Here is a 17,795-nt window from a genome sequence, read left to right as displayed (position 1 = left end):
TGAGTTTTCCCCCACAAAAGGGCTTTATTACAGACATAAATACTCCTCAGTTTCATTAGCTGTCCGGGTGGCTGGTCTCAGACGATCCCACACTTGACGAAGCCGGATAAGGAGGTCCTGGGCTAGCGTGGTCTGCGGTTGTGAGGCTGGTTGGACGTACTGCCAAATTCTCTAAAAGGACGTTGGAGGTGGCTTACAGTAGAGAAATTAACATTCAATCCTCTGCAGTAAGAAAGCCATCGCCATCTGCGCCCATGCAACATAGCCTAGATTGACGTTTTTATTACTTCGAAACAATATCACTTTTTTGGGTTCTCATACACATAAACTCAGCAAAAAAAGAAACGTCCTCTGACTATCAACTGCGTTTATTTTCAGCAAACTTAACATGTGTAAATATTTGTATGAACAAAACAAGATTCAGCAACTGAGACATAAACTGAACAAGTTACACAGACATGTGACTGACATAAATGGAATAATATGTCCCTGAACAAAGGGGGGGTTAAAATCAAAAGTAACAGTCAGTATCTGGTGTGGCCACCAGCTGCATTAAGTACTGCAGTGCATCTCCTACTCATGGACTGCACCAGATTTGCCAGTTCTTCCTGTGAGCTGTTACCCCACTCTTCCACCAAGGCATCTGCACGTTCCCGGACATTTCTGGGGGGAATGGCCCTAGCCCTCACCCTCTGATCCAACAGGTCCCAGACGTGCTCAATGGGATTGAGATCTTCGCTGGCCATGGCAGAACACTGATATTCCTGTCTTGCAGGAAATCACGCACAGAACGAGCAGTATGGCTGGTGTCATTGTCATGCTGGAGGGTCATGTCAGGATGAGCCTGCAGGAAGGGTACAACATGAGGGAGGTTGATGTCTTCTCTGTAACGCACAGCGTTGAGATTGCCTGCAATGACAACAAGCTCAGTCCGATGATGCTGTGACACACCGCCCCAGGCCATGACGTACTCTCCACCTCCAAATCGATCTCGCTCCAGAGTACAGGCCTCGGTGTAACGCTCATTCCTTCGACGATAAACGTAAATCCGACCATCACCCCTGGTGAGACAAAACCGCGACTCGTCAGTGAAGATCACTTTTTGCCAGTCCTGTCTGGTCCAGTGATGGTGGGTTTGTGCCAATAGGCAACGTTGTAGCCGGTGATGTCTAGTGAGGACCTGCCTTACAACAGGCCTACAAGCCCTCAGTCCAGCCTCTCTCAGCCTTTTGCGGACAGTCTGAGCACTGATGGAGGGATTGTGCCTTCCTGGTGTAACTCGGGCAGTTGTTGCCATTTTGTACCTGTCCCGCAGGTGTGATGTTCGGATGTACTGATCCTGTGCAGGTGTTGTTACACGTGGTTTGCCACTGCGAGGACGATCAGCTGTGCGTCCTGTCTCCCTGTAGCGCTGTCTTAGGCATCTCACAGTACGGACATTGCAATTTATTTCCCTGTTCATGTTCATTAATTGTTCATGGTTCATTGAACAAGCATGGGAAATAGTGTTCAAACCCTTTACAATGAAGATCTGTCAAGTTATTTGGATTTTTACTAATTATCTTTGAAAGACAGTGTCCTGAAAAAGGAACAATTCTTTTTTTTGCTGAGTTTACATTTATGTTTAGATTTTTGCTTGATTAAATATGGCTGTGATCTTTGCAAAATAACTATTTTGGATGCAGCAGTTGTTAGCTAGATTGCTAACACTCATTTTGATGCTTAACTATATTTTAGCAATAACATTTACTTTTGATACTTAAGTATATTTAAGACCAAATAGTTTTAGACTTTTACTCAAGTAGTATTTTACTGGGTGACTTTAACTTTTACTTGAGTAATTTTATATTAAGGTATCTTTACTTTTACTCAAGTATAACAATTGGGTACTTTTTCCACCACTGTTTACAGAACATTATTGTCTCTCGAGAACCTCTCGAAAATGTCCCTTTGCTATCGTCAATGTGAAAACGGTCATAGATGTGCCAGAGATGGACTCTGCTTGGGTGGAATGTGTGAAGTGATGTGTGTGCTGATTGTAGTTCTGTTTGAAACCCTTCCCGGCCCAGTGCAGTGTGAGATGTTGCTGAAGGCCACAGAGCAGTCTTTCAACACCCAGGAGAAGGCTGAGATGCTACTGCTCAGGCGCTTCTCAGAGTCTGTGGTCCAACACGGGGTACGTAACCTCTCAACTTTGACCTTCACCACCTTGTCCATGGCTTTGTTGGCCCTCCCATTCTAGGTCAACCTGGGAGAGTCCCTGTTGGAGGCAGAGACGGCTGAAAAACTGGTGATGCCTGTCAACTGTTTCAGGAAGCTGTTTGGTGAGAGAATTCTCTGAGTCAAATGATCAGAACCTTGAACATTTGGAGCTCAAAAGCAGACCGATGTAAAGTAATCTATTACCTCTTCTATGTCACTTTTCTTCCTCTCCCACAGTGTGTGACGTTCTCCCGTTGATTATAAACAACGTGGACATGCGTCTTCCTGCCAACCTGCTTCTGACCACACACAGAGACGCGTACAAAGCTCTGCATTTGGCAAATATGACCATAATTCTATCCTCTTGATTCCTGCTTACAAGAAAAAATTAAAGCAGGAAGCACCAGTGACTCGGGTCTATAAAAAAGTGATCAGATGAAGCAGATGCTAAACTACAGGACTTTTTTTGCAAGCACAGACTTGAATCTTTTCCGGGATTTTTTTCGATGGCATTGAGGAGTACCCCACATCAACCACTGGCTTTATCAATAAGTGCATCGAGGACGTCGTCCCCACAGTGACTGTACGTACTGTACATACGCCAACCAGAAGCCATGGATTACAGGCAACATCTGCATTGAGGTAAAGGGTAGAGCTGCCGCTTTCAAGGAGCGGGACTTTAACCCGGAAGCTTATAAGGAATCCCGCTATGCCCTCTGACGAACAATCAAACAGGCAAAGCTTCAATACAGGACTAAGATCGAATCGTACTACACCGGCTCCGACGCTCGTCGGATGTGGCAGGGCTTGCAAACTATTGCAGACTACAAAGGGAAGCACAGCCGAGAGCTGCCCAGTGACACAAGCCTACCCGACGAGCTAAATAACTTCTATGCTTGCTTCGGGGCAAGTAACACTGAAACATGCATGAGAGCATTAGCTGTTCCGGACGACTGTGTGATCACGATCACGCCGATGTGAGTAAGACCTTTAAACAGGTCAACATTCACAAGGCCGCAGGGCCAGACGGATTACCAGGACATGTACTCCGAGCATGCGATGACCAACTGGCAAGTGTCTTCCCTGACATTTTCAACCTCTCCCTGACCGAGTCTGTAATACCAATATGTTTCAAGCAGACCACCATAGTCCCTGTGCCCAAGAACACTAAGGTAACCTGCCTAAATGACTACCGACCCGTAGCACTCACGTCTGTAGCCATAAAATGCTTTGAAAGGCTGGTCTTGGCTCACATCAACACTATTATCCCAGTAACCCTAGACCCACTCCAATTTGCATACCGCCCCAACAGATCCACAGATGATGCAATCTATATTGCACTCCACACTGCCCTTTCACACCTGGACAAAAATAACACCTATGTGAGAATGCTATTAATTGACTACAGCTCAGCGTTCAACACCATAGTGCCCTCAAAGCTCATCACTAAGCTAAGGACCCTGGGAGTAAACACCTCCCTCTGCAACTCGATCCTGGACTTCCTGAAGAGCCGCCCCCCAGGTGGTAAGGGAATTCTCATCGACGGGACTCCAGCCATCCTAGTCATAGACTGTTCTCTCTGCTACTGCGCAGCAAGCGGTACCGGAGCGCCAAGTCTAGGTCTAAGAGGCTTCTAAACAGCTTCTACCCACAAGCCATAAGACTCCTGAGCAGCTAAACAAAAAGACTAAGACTCTCTACTCTATTCATCTTCTACCCGCTACCTCTCTCATAGGCTCTCAGGAGGGTGGTGGTCTGAAGTCTCCCTTTGTGTCTCGGGTGTCCCAGCGATATGTGATTGAGGAGCTGTCAGAGAAGTCATCGGGGGTGGCTGAGCCCTGGGAGAGACTGCTGGACATTCTGGCAGTGGTGGGGGCTTGTTGTGAGTGGCAGGGGGACAAAGGACAGAGGTAGGAGCACAGGTGAACAGAACGTAGCTAGCTAGTGAAGAGTGTTTATGTGTGTGTGTTGTAGGAACAATGCCCGAAATACTGCTTGCTGTTAAGGTGCTGTGTGTGTATGTTCTATGTGTGTGTTTGTGTGTCTATATCCATTTATGTGTGTGTGTTTTGTAGGGGCTATGTGGAGATGCTGCAGTGGGTTAAGGAGCTGTGTCGCTACCTGCCCAGTCTAGAGGGAGAGACCAGGTCACGGTGCTGCAGTCAGGTGGTCATCTGTGCCTTCCTGGTCCTCTTCCATAGCGCCTACCTCTACATCTCAACTGTACAGCATGCTGAAAATGTCAATTTTGACCTTTGAGCTGTGGTTTTGTGTCGATTCTGTTAGAGGCTATCTCCTCATTTTACAGTGAGGTTGTGTCTGTTGCATCCGTGCATTTATTTGTGTGTGTGTGAAGGCGTTGGCCTCTGGGCCGTGGACACTGCTGGAGGACCTGAGCTCTGTGTACAGTGATGTGGAGCTGGAGAGAGAAACGCAAACTGGTTGAAGGCCGCGAAATGACCATGGTGAGAGGACAGACGGGAAATCAGTGGGGAGGTTGTGTGTGTTTGTACATGCTTGTATTTGTGTATGTGTTTCTTCAGAGCTCAGACGATGAGGTCAACAAGACAGAGATGATCGGGTGGAGACTCTGGAGAGCTTCCGTTTGGCCAGGGAGAGCTGGGACCTCCTCCACTCCCACGACAGCCTGGAGACAGGTACACCCTCCAAATACATTCCCCAGCTCATATCTGTGTGCTCTCTAAACGTGTCCCCTGTCTAAGCAAATGTTTCTCATTCTGATTAAACGTTTTCACACCCGTTCTCCAGAATTCAACTAGATCTGTTCCCCCTGTTTCCGAATATTCCTCACAGATGTGATCATATACTAGTTGTACATATAATGATCATCGTGTGCTATGAGTTTATCAGTGTTTTGTATGACCATGTATTTGTGTTCAATGTGAATGTGTATGCTGACGTGAGTGGGTGTGTCCTCTCCCCCAGGGCCAGTAACGTGAGGCCCTGTCCAGCTTGCTCCAAATGGCTGCGTTCCAGCAGCCTCAGCCTGGACAGAGCTCCCCAGGACAATGTAACCTGGAGCACCACAGGACCCTTATACAGCAGGCCTCCTGCCACTACGCACTGGGAGAGTACAGGATGGGTATACACATACAGAGAGCTCATCCATAAACATTGCATACATACAGAGAGAGAGATTGCATCTGGGTTTACTTGTCAATTGAATTGTCATTGTGTTTCCATATTTTTCGTGTTGTGTGTCTTTGTCTGTATCAGATGGAGTGTGAAACGTTGCTTGATGTAGTTGGTGGGTTGGTCCTGCAAAACCAGGATCCAGTCGAGAACACTGAGGTCCAAAGCAAAGCTAGGGGCAAACCCAGGAAAGGTGAGCTCTCTATTAATACACTGTGTGCGTATGTGTGTATGTGATTATTTTAAAATGCCTATAGTACGTGTCTATGTTAATATGTTGTGTGTTTGTGTTGCTAGGCAATGACCTGAGGCTGCTGCCATGTAAGAGTAAAGCGATCCTGCCATTCTTCACCTGATGTTTGCCTGTTTCGAGGTCCTTACAAAGAACAATAAACACATACAGTGCCCTCCACTAATATCGGCACCCTTGGTAAATATGAGGAAAATTATTTATTGTTTATCCTCTTGGTCTTTCATTCAAAATATTCACAAAAATCTAACCTTTAATTAAAGTGAAATAATTGAAAGAAAAAATGTATTGTTATCATAAAACAAATATTTTTCTCAAATATATGTGTGTTACAATTATTGGAACCCCTTCATTCAATACTTAGTGCAACCTCCCTTTCCAAAGATAACAGCTCTGAGTCTTCTCCTATAATGCGTAATGAGGTTGGAGAACACATGGCAAGGAATCTGAAACCATTCCACCATACAGAATCTCTCCAGATCCTTCAGATTCTGAGGTCCACACTTGTGGACTCTCCTCTTCAGCTCATCCCACAGGTTTTCTATGGGGGGTTAGATCATAGGACTGGGATGGCCATGGCAAAATCTTGATTCTGTGGTCAGTGAACCATTTTTTTGTTGATTTTGAGGTGTGCTTTGGATCATTGTCCAGCTGGAAGATCCAACCACGGCCCAGTTTAAGCTTCCTAGCAGAGGCAGTCAGGTTTTGATTTAATATCTGCTGGTACTTGGAGTCCTGTCGTGACTTGACTTTAATATTAATTTGAAAACTGTTATTTTTCTAATTAACTAACTATGTTTAATTGTTACCCGATTAAATTAATCATGTAACAATTAACTCATTAGGATCTGGGGCACCACGAGAGCGGTTCTTTAAAGAGTTACCATCTCCCGAATTAATCTCTAAAAGGTCTTTACCTATCACATCTATAAACAGTCAACTTATTAATTAAAACCTCGCATTATATCATTCTGAGCAGTCGAAACCTTGCATCGGAAAAAAACAGAGCCTTACTTATGATTCAGTACTACACAAATTGGTTTAATCATTTATTACTAGCTAAACAGGATAAACATACACACTTTGCATCGGTTATTGACTGAGGACTTAATACGCTAAAAACAGGTCCCTAGCGGAATGACTACAACATAGCTGCTTGTTAAAGAAGAGATGGAGAGGGAGAGAGAGGGACCTACAGTAACCATATACTTTGCATGAATGTCTAGAAATCATGAATGTATTTACGTGAAATGCCTGGGTTCGCCAGGGATCTCTCTTGTGAAGAAGGCAGCCTTGGAAAGGGAGTTGGGCCTTTTGGCGGCACGCTTGTAAGGCTCTGAAGTCTTTTACTGTTGTCCTTCTTTGTAGTTGTCCGGTACCCGGTGACTTGTTGTGTAGTCCTGAACAGAACTACAGAGTTGACTTTCCTCCCATTCACTCTTGAAGATGCTTCTTTGAAGATAAACTAGCCAGCCGTGTTGATGGTTTCCGTGGGGTGATGAGAATAGCATAATACGATAGTTTGAGCAGAGTGACAGAATGGTCATACGTAAATTCACTTTCGAATATACTTTAATTAGGACAGCTAATCAAGCCGTACCAGTGATTGTCTGGGAGGGGAGTTTATCGTCTCTACCTCGTGTTGAGATTCAAAGTTCAAACCACTTTAAACGTGCAGCTGCACGTCTTTCTCGTCTGGTATGTTAATTTCTTAACCCATCATTTATACAGTTTGCAGGAAAGGGGCGGTTCCGGCAGGCTGATACTCTCTGACCTCACTCAGGGCGGTGACTACTCACTGTGCAAAGTTATTTAAAAAAACTCTTATCTCTTATAGGTTCTCAAATCACATCCCGATCTTAACAAAAACACTTTCATCATTTTCAGGGAGAGTCGCTGTTCCTGAGAGTGATTGATAAGATCTGTCAGCAGGGAAACTTCCAGTATGATATCTTTTTCAACTACGTCACCAGTATCCTTCTCATACAGTATATCTAAAATAATCTTGATAACCCGGAACTAAAATCTTGCGTAATTTTAGCTCTCTTCTTTTTTTCTTTCTCTCTCTCTCTCTCTGTTTGTTCCCTTTAACTTGTTTGTTCCTGCAAATATTGATATGCTGGAGGAGTTTGCAGACCTGCCACTACAGAGGGGGCGTGTCCAGCTACTGCACAATAAGGGAAGGCTAATCAAATCAAATCAAATCAATTTATTTATATAGCCCTTCGTACATCAGCTGATATCTCAAAGTGCTGTACAGAAACCCAGCCTAAAACCCCAAACAGCAAGCAATGCAGGTGTAGAAGCACGATCAAGTAAGCACCTCCCACTGGCATATGTTTATATATATTGTACACAGTCACGTTCACATACAGGTAGCGAATAGCAGCTCAGCTGTGAAGCATTATGTTGAAAAAGGGTTAGCAGTACAACGCGCCGACTATCCAATATTTAAAAAACTTGTTTGAGATTCTTGACTACACCCACTCTCAGTGGGAGTTGAGGAGTAGGATGAGGTTGCCTCTAGATACTGATCTATGATCAGTTTTTTGCTCTTCCTCTTAATGTTAAAGGTAAAGATCTTTAGAGGGTAAGCTGATCCTAACTTTTAACCCAGAGCGTGAGTTGATAAATGTTGGTGTTTACTGTCTTCAGGAACCCTAATCCCGCTCGGGGTGGGGAGTTAAACACCCTGCTGCTACCTGGGGTGCAGGCGACCGACAGGCACCCCTGCCCACCACCCCTACACCAAACACTCTCTCCATCCCTCAGCCCCAAACCTCATTTAAATTTTCTGTCTGCCGTTTTCATCGAGTCCTTGTTGTGTTTTATTTTCACGAAAGCGTTTGACCCACTGCATCCGTTTATGTGGTTGTTACTGATGTTTTTGAAGTCTATTTTGATTTTTTTTAAATGTATCTCTAGTTGTCATTGCATTTGTAAACATTCATATTTGACTATGTGTTATTGTTTTTGACGTTGTTGAATCTTCCCGTCAAAATTTTACCTTCTTGGTAGATACCTGATACTCTCATTCAATTTCAAAACTATGAAGACTGTATGTGAGGAAAAGTTGTTTCCTTGATGTTGTGTAATTTTATTTTTTATCACTGATACATTTTGTGTTTTCTCACAGTTTTCTCATTGATACATTTGTGTTTTCTCACCTGTTGCTATAGAGGTTTGGACAAAAATAAACAGTGTCTGATTTCTAAAATGATTAATGTGAAGAAAACGTTAGAAAGGGTTTCTTTGTCTCTGTTCCTCTGCCCTGTAGGCACCACACAGTGACGCGTGGCATCACTAAGGGGGTGAAGGAGGACTTCCGTCTGGCCGTGGAGAGACAGGTGTCACTCTGCACGGAGAACCTGTATACTGTCCTCCACCGCTTCTGTATCAATGAGAAGATCATCATCATCCAGTCCCTGCCCTGACCTCTGACCCCTTCAACTTTGACACTTGGACATCTGACATTTGGCTCATGGGTCTATTGTCCACAGTGAAACCCTGTTCGCTGTGCCGCTTGTGTGCCCAGAAGACCATCGTCGTCTTCCATCACACCTGACAACTGAACTCCTGACCCCTCTATGACCAAATAACAATAATTAGAAAGAGATAAATTACTTGTTTCCCTCTTTCTAGGGTTTATCTGTTGTGCTAACGTTACTCATGAGCGTAAAATCTTCTGTACTTTTCCCCCTTGTTGTACTACTTGCCTTAAAATTAGATAATGACTTTCAAAGGATGTTCTTGCTAACATGAGAAGGTTCTGTACTTGGGAAGGATTCTGTTTCTGGGGATACTTAACAGGGATTGGTCTACTGTGTCTGTGGTATTTGCTCTCTGTCTGCCATTGGCTGTCTTGATACTTTTTGTTTATTTTTCCTTTTTGGATAATTTTGTGTTGCCTGGCTACCCAACCTCTTTGCTCCGGCCAAACGCTATGGCACGTCCACGGACATTATTTTATTATCCACAATGAGACTGATTTGAGTACCTCCACAACGATTTCTGGAATGGATTGGTCCCAAAAACCAATGGGTTGGGGCAGAGCCAGAACACACATGTGTAAAGCGACGTTTGAAAATGTGCCATTGGCTTTGATACTCAGATTGGTTAGAGACGATCCAATCGCTGATGATTCAGTTTTGTACAACACCCCTCATTTTGACGTCGCCACAAACGACTGTAGCAAACGATAGAGCAGCGGAATAATTACTTGTGAGTCATCAGGCAGCATTTTATGAAGTGTATATAAAAAAAGAGGTTCTAAATAATTGTGAGATTGTTGGAAAGTTGACAAATCTGAGCGTATTTTTGATATTTCTAGATAACATTAAAAAAATATATAAATATTTTTCTTCCCCAATTGATCTTATTTTCTCTCTCCCTCTCACTCATCCATGTCGTCTCGTACAGGTGCAGTGGGCAGGTCAGCCTGCAGTGCAGCCCTGAGATTGGCCCAGAACAGCCTGTGCTTGCCCCTGTCCTGGGGCCACTCCAGATAGGTGTGTCTGCCCATCATGGCCTTTAGCTGATAGTACTTGGAGGGGATCATGTACCGAGGCAGAGGCTCCAGGAGCACCAGGATCACACTGTCAGACCCTCGGGTCAACCGCTGGTGGCTGGCGAAGTACAGCTCATAGTGGCACCACTCGCTTCGGACAAAGTGGCGAGAGAGGATGAACACACAGCGCCGGCTCCTCTCCACGCATTGGATGATGTTCTCCACGATCGTCTTCCCCGGGATGAAGTCCCTCTCATGGCGGCAGATGTGGAGGCCCCCGCCGGAGCCTTCCAGATTAGGCAAGAGCTGACCCTTGACCCAGTCTGCATCATGCTGGCTGTAGGACACAAAGGCGTGGAACACAACCCCCTCCAGTTCCTCGGGCCGGACCTGCTGGGTCCTGGCACGGTGCTTTGCCCGGGTCCACTGCCAGATCATGCCCAGGTACCACGGAACGTCCAGGTGGTGGCACAGAGTCACCATAACAATGATAACAGCCACTGCCGGGCACAAGATGGCCGTTGCCAGCAGGCCGACATTGCAAGAGATCTCAGGGATCTGGAAGCCCTCCAGTGTGGAGTTCCTCCAGGCTTCGGGATAGCTGCAGCGATAGGCTCCTGGCCAGTGGAGAAGTTGGATTGCAGGGTGTCCGCTGCCCAGGCCAGTCCCAGCACCCAGATCCCTGAAGCCCCTCAGGCCACACGTACAGGTGAAGGGGTTTCGGCTGGCATCTAGAGCCTGTAGAACAGGGCAAGTCTCCAGAACGCTCACAGATGGGGCATGGAGGGAGTTTTCCCTAAGAAGGAGATACTTAAGGTGTGGGAATCCAGCGCACACCGGGAGGTCCCTCAGCCGGTTGGCACTCAGGTCCAGGGCCAGGAGGGAGTCCAGGGCCAGCAGGGTCTCTGGTACAGTGAAGATCTGGTTGTTCTGGAGGTCCAGGCTGACGGTGCCATTCGGCAGGCAGCTAAATACCGACTCACTCAGCCCATTGGAAGATAGGTTCAGGTGGATAATGTTCGGTGGCCAGTAGCATTCCTGGCCGCTGTAAACCAACGAGTTGAGGCTGAGGTCCAGGTGACGCAGAGAGATCATGTTCTGGACCCTTTTGCTCAGGGTTTGAAGGCACCTGAGATTGTTCCCTCTCAGAACCAGGATGTTTACTTTATTCAGGGTTGTACACTCTACAATGATTTGCTGTTCTACTCTGGAGAAGACCGTATCAGTCAAGGCACAATCTGAGAAGTCTAGCTGCAGTATCCCGCTGGGCGACTTGGGGCAGGTCATGTGTATGATGGATGTCTCAGTCATCGCCAGGCGCTCCACCGGCATGTTTATGAAGAAGTTACAGAGGACTTCCAGGGAGAAGAAAAAGCTAACCACCTCCGCTCGCCTGGCAGAGAAGGATTTAGTGTGGGACGTGTTTCTTCCTGGGGTGTCACTCAAAGGTGGAATGTGGATGGCCACGTCTGAAGTGCTCAGGTGGATGATGGGGGATTCGAACACAGCGTTTATGGTGTTTGTCAGGTGCTTCCAGGTGATGGCCATATTTGTCAGGTAAAGATGTGTGGTGTTGACTGCCCTTCTCTCCTTCACAAGTTCCACCAGGTAACTGGGGTAGCCACTGATGTTCATACCCATCAGCTCAACCTCGTTGAACATCAACAGGGCGTCTGCGATCAGATTTCGATCGGTGGGTTTGTTCGTCAGGCCGATGCTGACCTTCGCCGCCTGGACGTCACTCAGGCTGCCGCTCTCATAGGCTGTGAGATTCTCCAGACGAAGGGTCAAAGTTTGCAGGTGTACGTCAGGGATGTTGATGAAATCCTCCACCCTGATGATTTTTGCTCCGAGCCCCAGTCTCTCCAGCTTCGTCAGGCTGTGAAACTCCACCCCCAGGGTCATGGTGTGGAACATGTTAAAGGTCAGATCTAGGTCTCTGACGTTCAGCGCTAACAGCAAGTACCGTTGATCAGATAAGTTCTGGAGCTGGTTGTGTGAGAGGTCCAGACTCTCCAGGAGCGGAGTGGGATGAAACGTCTCCGGATCGATATCTTCCAAGACATTCCAAGACAAGTTGAGGAATCTCAGGTGAGTTGTGACTTGGAAATCCTCATGGCCAAGTTTGTGTATGTTGTTCTGGGAGAGGTCCAGGGCTTCGGTGCATGGAGGTAGGTTTCTGGGAACAGAGGATATGTTTTTGGAGGAGAGGTTGACAATAATGGTATGGATTTCTGAGGAGGAGGGGGTGCTCTGATGGACTTCCATTAACGCAGCCACGGCCCAGAGGGTGACTGCCACAGCCCTCATCTCTGTTGAGGGACAAGAGAAAATGTAACAAACAATGTTTGTGTAAAGGAGGTAGTTATAATATTGTGTGTCATGTGTGCTGTGAATCATAATAAATCAATAGGCTTCCATTAGAATGTGAATAAAGGTTTTGGTTCCTGTTTTCGATATGAATGTTATTCAACTTGCAGTGTACTTAGGGTATTCGTAAAAAAAAGGAGCTTCCTTGTTTTATTATAGACTCTTAAATAGACACATTTTGGTTTATAATACAGTACGGAAACTCACAAATGTCTTAAAACCTGTTGGGGATGGGGGCGCTGTTTAGACTATTTATGCTAATGTGGCTAATTTTTTAAACGGCTTCCCACAAAATCCTTGATCGTACAATATGCATATTATTATTATTATTGGATAGAAAACAGTCTATAGTTTCTATAGGAGTTGAAATTTTGTCTCTAAGTGGAACAGAGCCCATTCTACAGCAATTTCCCTGACATGGAGTCAGATTTGAGAAACGTTGGCCACTTTTCAGAAGTCATTTAAACGGGCACTGTCGTTGCTATGACTATACGGACACTTCTTACGTCTTCCCCTGGATGCCTTTACGTGATGACGATTCCAACGGGCTCGATTGCTCGTTCACAGGCCCTACAAATGAAAAAAACCTTTAGCTAGCAAGTCTTTTCTTGCTGCGTAACGCGCGTGGAAGACACCGACCCTCTCCTGTTCCAAGCGTTAGTTTAGCCTGTTATATTTCTCCGGTCATCTTTTCACTCGTTATAGGAGTTACAAACATCACAAAGTAGTTAATTTAAAGCGTTTTATAGCAATTTATATCCGTTTAGTGCGATTTTGGGACATTTATTTTTGCAACGATGTGAAAAGTTGGTCACGCTTTTCAGTTCATCCCGAACGTAGTTGACATTTCCACATGGCAAGAGGACAGCTTTCCACCAAAAGACGATTTCTCCCAAGAAAGGATCCTTTGCCCAAGATACTGATGGAAGAACAGCTCAAGGTAGGACATTTTTATTATGATAAATCGTGTTTCTGTCGAAACATTTTAGTGGCTTAGGACGCCATGTTTTTTGACGTAGCTTCGCTTGGCGCAAACTGTATTGAAAAGTAAGGATAAATTAAAAAATGTAATAACGCAATTGTATTAAGAATTAAATTGTCTATCAATCCCTGTCCACCCTATATTTTTTAGTCACGTTTATGAGTATTTATGTATAAGAGTAGATCACTGTCTAAGTGGCGCAAGGACGTTTTCTTTACCAGCTTGTCTACATTTCACATTGTCTAACCATGATTTTGGTGGCTAAATATAAACATTTTCGATCAAACTGTATATGCATGTTGTAATGTGATGTTACAGGAGTGTCATCGGAAGAATTCTGAGAAGGTTAGTGAAAAAATTAATATCTTTTGGCGATGTTGACTTTTATCGCTCACTTTGGCTAGAATCAATGCTGGGCTGCTAATTGCTATGTGCTAAGCTAATATAACGATTTATTGTGTTTTCGCTGTAAGACACTTAGAAAATCTGAAATATTGTCTGTATTCACAGGATCTGTGTCTTTCGATTCGTGTATGCTGTGTATTTTTACGAAATGTTTGATGATTAGTAGTTAGGTAAACACGTTGCTCATTGTAATTATTCTAGTCCATTTGTGATGGTGGGTGCAATTGTAAACTATGCCATATACCTGAAATATGCACTTTTTTCTAACAAAACCTATCCCATACCATAAATATGTTATCAGACTGTCATCTAATGAGTTTTTTTGTTGGTTAGGGGCTATAAATATCTTAGTTTAGCCGAATTGGTGATGGCTACTGGTGTTGGTGGACAAATAAAAGATGGTGGAATATGCTAATGTGTTTTTAGGTAATAGATGTACATCTTTACATATTGTGTCTTCCCTGTAAAACATTTTAAAAATCGGAAATGTTGACTGGATTCATAAGATCTGTGTCTTTCATTAGCTGTATTGGACTTTAATGTGTGAAAGTTAAATATTTTAAAAAAATATTTTTTTTGAATTTCGCGGCACTGGTTTTTCAGTGGGGGGGGGGGGGGAGTGCCGCTAGCGCCACGCTGATCCTAGACAGGTTAAAAACAAGTCTGCAACACACACGCACACAGAAAGAGGGGGAAAAAAGCAGACTGACCTGTTTTTTCAGTATCCTATGGCTTTTCAAGTGATGCGTTTGTTGAGATAATGTTGAGTCAGTCACAGTCAGTTCGTCTCTCACTTTCAGATAAATCTCTCTTTACCTTTACGATTTCTCTCATTCACACTCGCCCTATCACCTTATCACGCTCACTCTAACCCTCTCTCTGAGCTTACAGCAAATGTTGAGCAGAGGGGAAACAGACATGTGAAACCAGGCTTTTCAAATGCGCAGGCAACTTCTGTTCCTTCTTCACTCACATCTCTTTCTCACTTCCCTTTTTATTCACAGTGATGGGCAAGGAATTGAGTGCTTGACAGGAAATTAAGTTTGGCCACATATCTGTGAATTTGGCACAGCTAGTGGCTATGATAATACACTGCTCAAAAAAATAAAGGGAACACTTAAACAACACAATGTAACTCCAAGTCAATCACACTTCTGTGAAATCAAACTGTCCACTTAGGAAGCAACACTGATTGACAATAAATTTCACATGCTGTTGTGCAAATGGAATAGACAAAAGGTGGAAATTATAGGCAATTAGCAAGACACCCCCAATAAAGGAGTGGTTCTGCAGGTGGTGACCACAGACCACTTCTCAGTTCCTATGCTTCCTGGCTGATGTTTTGGTCACTTTTGAATGCTGGCGGTGCTTTCACTCTAGTGGTAGCATGAGACGGAGTCTACAACCCACACAAGTGTCTCAGGTAGTGCAGCTCATCCAGGATGGCACATCAATGCGAGCTGTGGCAAGAAGGTTTGCTGTGTCTGTCAGCGTAGTGTCCAGAGCATGGAGACGCTACCAGGAGACAGGCCAGTACATCAGGAGACGTGGAGGAGGCCGTAGGAGGGCAACAACCCAGCAGCAGGACCGCTACCTCCGCCTTTGTGCAAGGAGGAGCACTGCCAGAGCCCTGCAAAATGAACTCCAGCAGGCCACAAATGTGCATGTGTCAGCATACGGTCTCACAAGGGGTCTGAGGATCTCATCTCGGTACCTAATGGCAGTCAGGCTACCTCTGGCGAGCACATGGAGGGCTGTGCGGCCCCACAAAGAAATGCCACCCCACACCATGACTGACCCACCGCCAAACCGGTCATGCTGGAGGATGTTGCAGGCAGCAGAACGTTCTCCACGGTGTCTACAGACTCTGTCACGTCTGTCACATGTGCTCATGTGCTCAGTGTGAACCTGCTTTCATCTGTGAAGAGCACAGGGCGCCAGTGGCGAATTTGCCAATCTTGGTGTTCTCTCTCGTTTGGCAAATGCCAAACGTCCTGCACGGTGTTGGGCTGTAAGCACAACCCCCACCTGTGGACGTCGGGCCCTCATACCACCCTCATGGAGTCTGTTTCTGACCGTTTGAGCAGACACATGCACATTTGTGGCCTGCTGGTGGTCATTTTGCAGGGCTCTGGCAGTGCTCCTCCTTGCACAAAGGCGGAGGTAGCGGTCCTGCTGCTGGGTTGTTGCCCTCCTACGGCCTCCTCCACGTCTCCTGATGTACTGGCCTGTCTCCTGGTAGCGTCTCCATGCTCTGGACACTACGCTGACAGACACAGCAAACCTTCTTGCCACAGCTCGCATTGATGTGCCATCCTGGATGAGCTGCACTACCTGAGACACTTGTGTTGGTTGTAGACTCCGTCTCATGCTACCACTAGAGTGAAAGCTCCGCCAGAATTCAAAAGTGACCAAAACATCAGCCAGGAAGCATAGGAACTGAGAAGTGGTCTGTGGTCACCACCTGCAGAACCACTCCTTTATTGGGGGTGTCTTGCTAATTGCCTATAATTTCCACCTTTTGTCTATTCCATTTGCACAACAGCATGTGAAATTTATTGTCAATCAGTGTTGCTTCCTAAGTGGACAGTTTGATTTCACAGAAGTGTGATTGACTTGGAGTTACATTGTAACGGTAGTCCTCCTTCTCTTCATCCGAAGAGGAGGAGCATGGATTGAACCAAGGCGCAGCGTTTTGGAATGACATGATTTATTAAGGACAACGAAAACACGAACTTGACTATAAACTAACAAAACAACAAAACGGAGTAGACAAACCTGGACATGCGAACTTACATAAAACGCAGAACTCACGAACAGGAAAATGACTACACAAAAGACCGAACTCACAAACAAACCGAACAGTCCCGTATGGTGCGACAAACACTAACACAGGAGACAACCACCCACAACGAACACTGTGAAACAACCTACCTAAATATGACTCTCAATTAGAGGACAACGCAAAACACCTGCCTCTAATTAAGAGCCATACCAGGCAACCCTTAAACCAACATAGAAACAGAAAACATAGAATGCCCACCCAAACTCACGTCCTGACCAACTAACACATACAACAAACTAACAGAAATAGGTAAGGAACGTGACATAACCCCCCCCTTAAGGTGCGAACTCCGGGCGCACCAGCACAAAGTTTAGGGGAGGGTCTGGGTGGGCATCTGACCACGGTGGTGGCTCAGGCTCAGGACGAGGTCCCCACCCCACCATAGTCAATCCCAGCTCGCTAATCCCCCTCAGAATGACCACCCCTCTATTCCACCCACCTAATATATGCAACACAAAATAAAGGGACAGCTCCGGGACAAGGTAGCTCAGAACATAGAGGTAGGTGAGAATAGAGAGGTAGATAGAGAGGTAGCTCAGGATAGAGAGGTAGCTCAGGATAGAGGGGCAACTCCGGACTGAAAGGCAGCTCCGGACAGAGAGACAGCTCTGGACTGAGGGGCAGTTCTGGATTACTGGCAGCTCCGGACTGGCTGACGGCTCTGGACGCTCATGGCTGGCTGACGGCTCTGGACGCTCATGGCTGTAGGGCAGCTCATGACTGGAAGGCAGCTCATGACTGGAGGGCAGCTCATGACTGGAGGGCAGCTCATGACTGGAGGGCAGCTCATGACTGGAGGGCAGCTCATGACTGTCTGACGGCTCTGGCAGATCCTGTCTGGTTGGCGGCTCTGGCAGATCCTGTCTGGTTGGCGGCTCTGGCAGATCCTGTCTGGTTGGCGGCTCTGGCAGATCCTGACTGACGACTGGCTCTAGCGGCTCCTGACTGACTATCGGCTCGGGACAGACGGGCGGCTCTAATGGCTCGGGACAGACGGATGGCTCAGACGGCGCTGGGGAGACGGATGGCTCAGACGGCGCTGGGGAGACGGATGGCTCAGACGGCGCTGGGGAGACGGATG

The 17,795-nt window shown here is 46.0% G+C and overlaps 1 protein-coding gene and 1 pseudogene across 1 annotated transcript; one reads left to right on the top strand and one right to left on the bottom strand.

The window, feature by feature from the left end:
* The first annotated feature begins 2,080 nt into the window (after nucleotides 1-2,080).
* LOC129858622 (integrator complex subunit 10-like) lies at nucleotides 2,081-9,039 on the top strand (annotated as a pseudogene).
* Nucleotides 6,626-14,776, bottom strand: LOC129857985 (toll-like receptor 6). The gene is made up of 2 exons (XM_055926799.1): nucleotides 14,580-14,776; nucleotides 6,626-12,424 (listed from the first exon to the last, which is right to left on the bottom strand). The coding sequence occupies exon 2, from the start codon at nucleotides 12,420-12,422 to the stop codon at nucleotides 9,999-10,001; it is 2,424 nt and encodes an 807-aa protein (XP_055782774.1). The 5' UTR covers nucleotides 12,423-12,424; nucleotides 14,580-14,776; the 3' UTR covers nucleotides 6,626-9,998.
* Nucleotides 14,777-17,795: the final 3,019 nt, after the last annotated feature.

This window comes from Salvelinus fontinalis, chromosome 6 (genome assembly GCF_029448725.1).
Source record: "Salvelinus fontinalis isolate EN_2023a chromosome 6, ASM2944872v1, whole genome shotgun sequence".
NCBI lineage: Eukaryota > Metazoa > Chordata > Actinopteri > Salmoniformes > Salmonidae > Salvelinus > Salvelinus fontinalis.
The sequence above is the reverse complement of the archived record's forward strand: the minus strand, read 5'-3'. Positions and strand labels throughout refer to the sequence as shown.

What these genes read in the sequence shown, in the direction of transcription:
- LOC129857985 (XM_055926799.1), bottom strand. Translation starts at nt 12,422, where the DNA reads ATGAGGGCTGTGGCAGTCACCCTCTGGGCCGTGGCTGCGTTAATGGAA.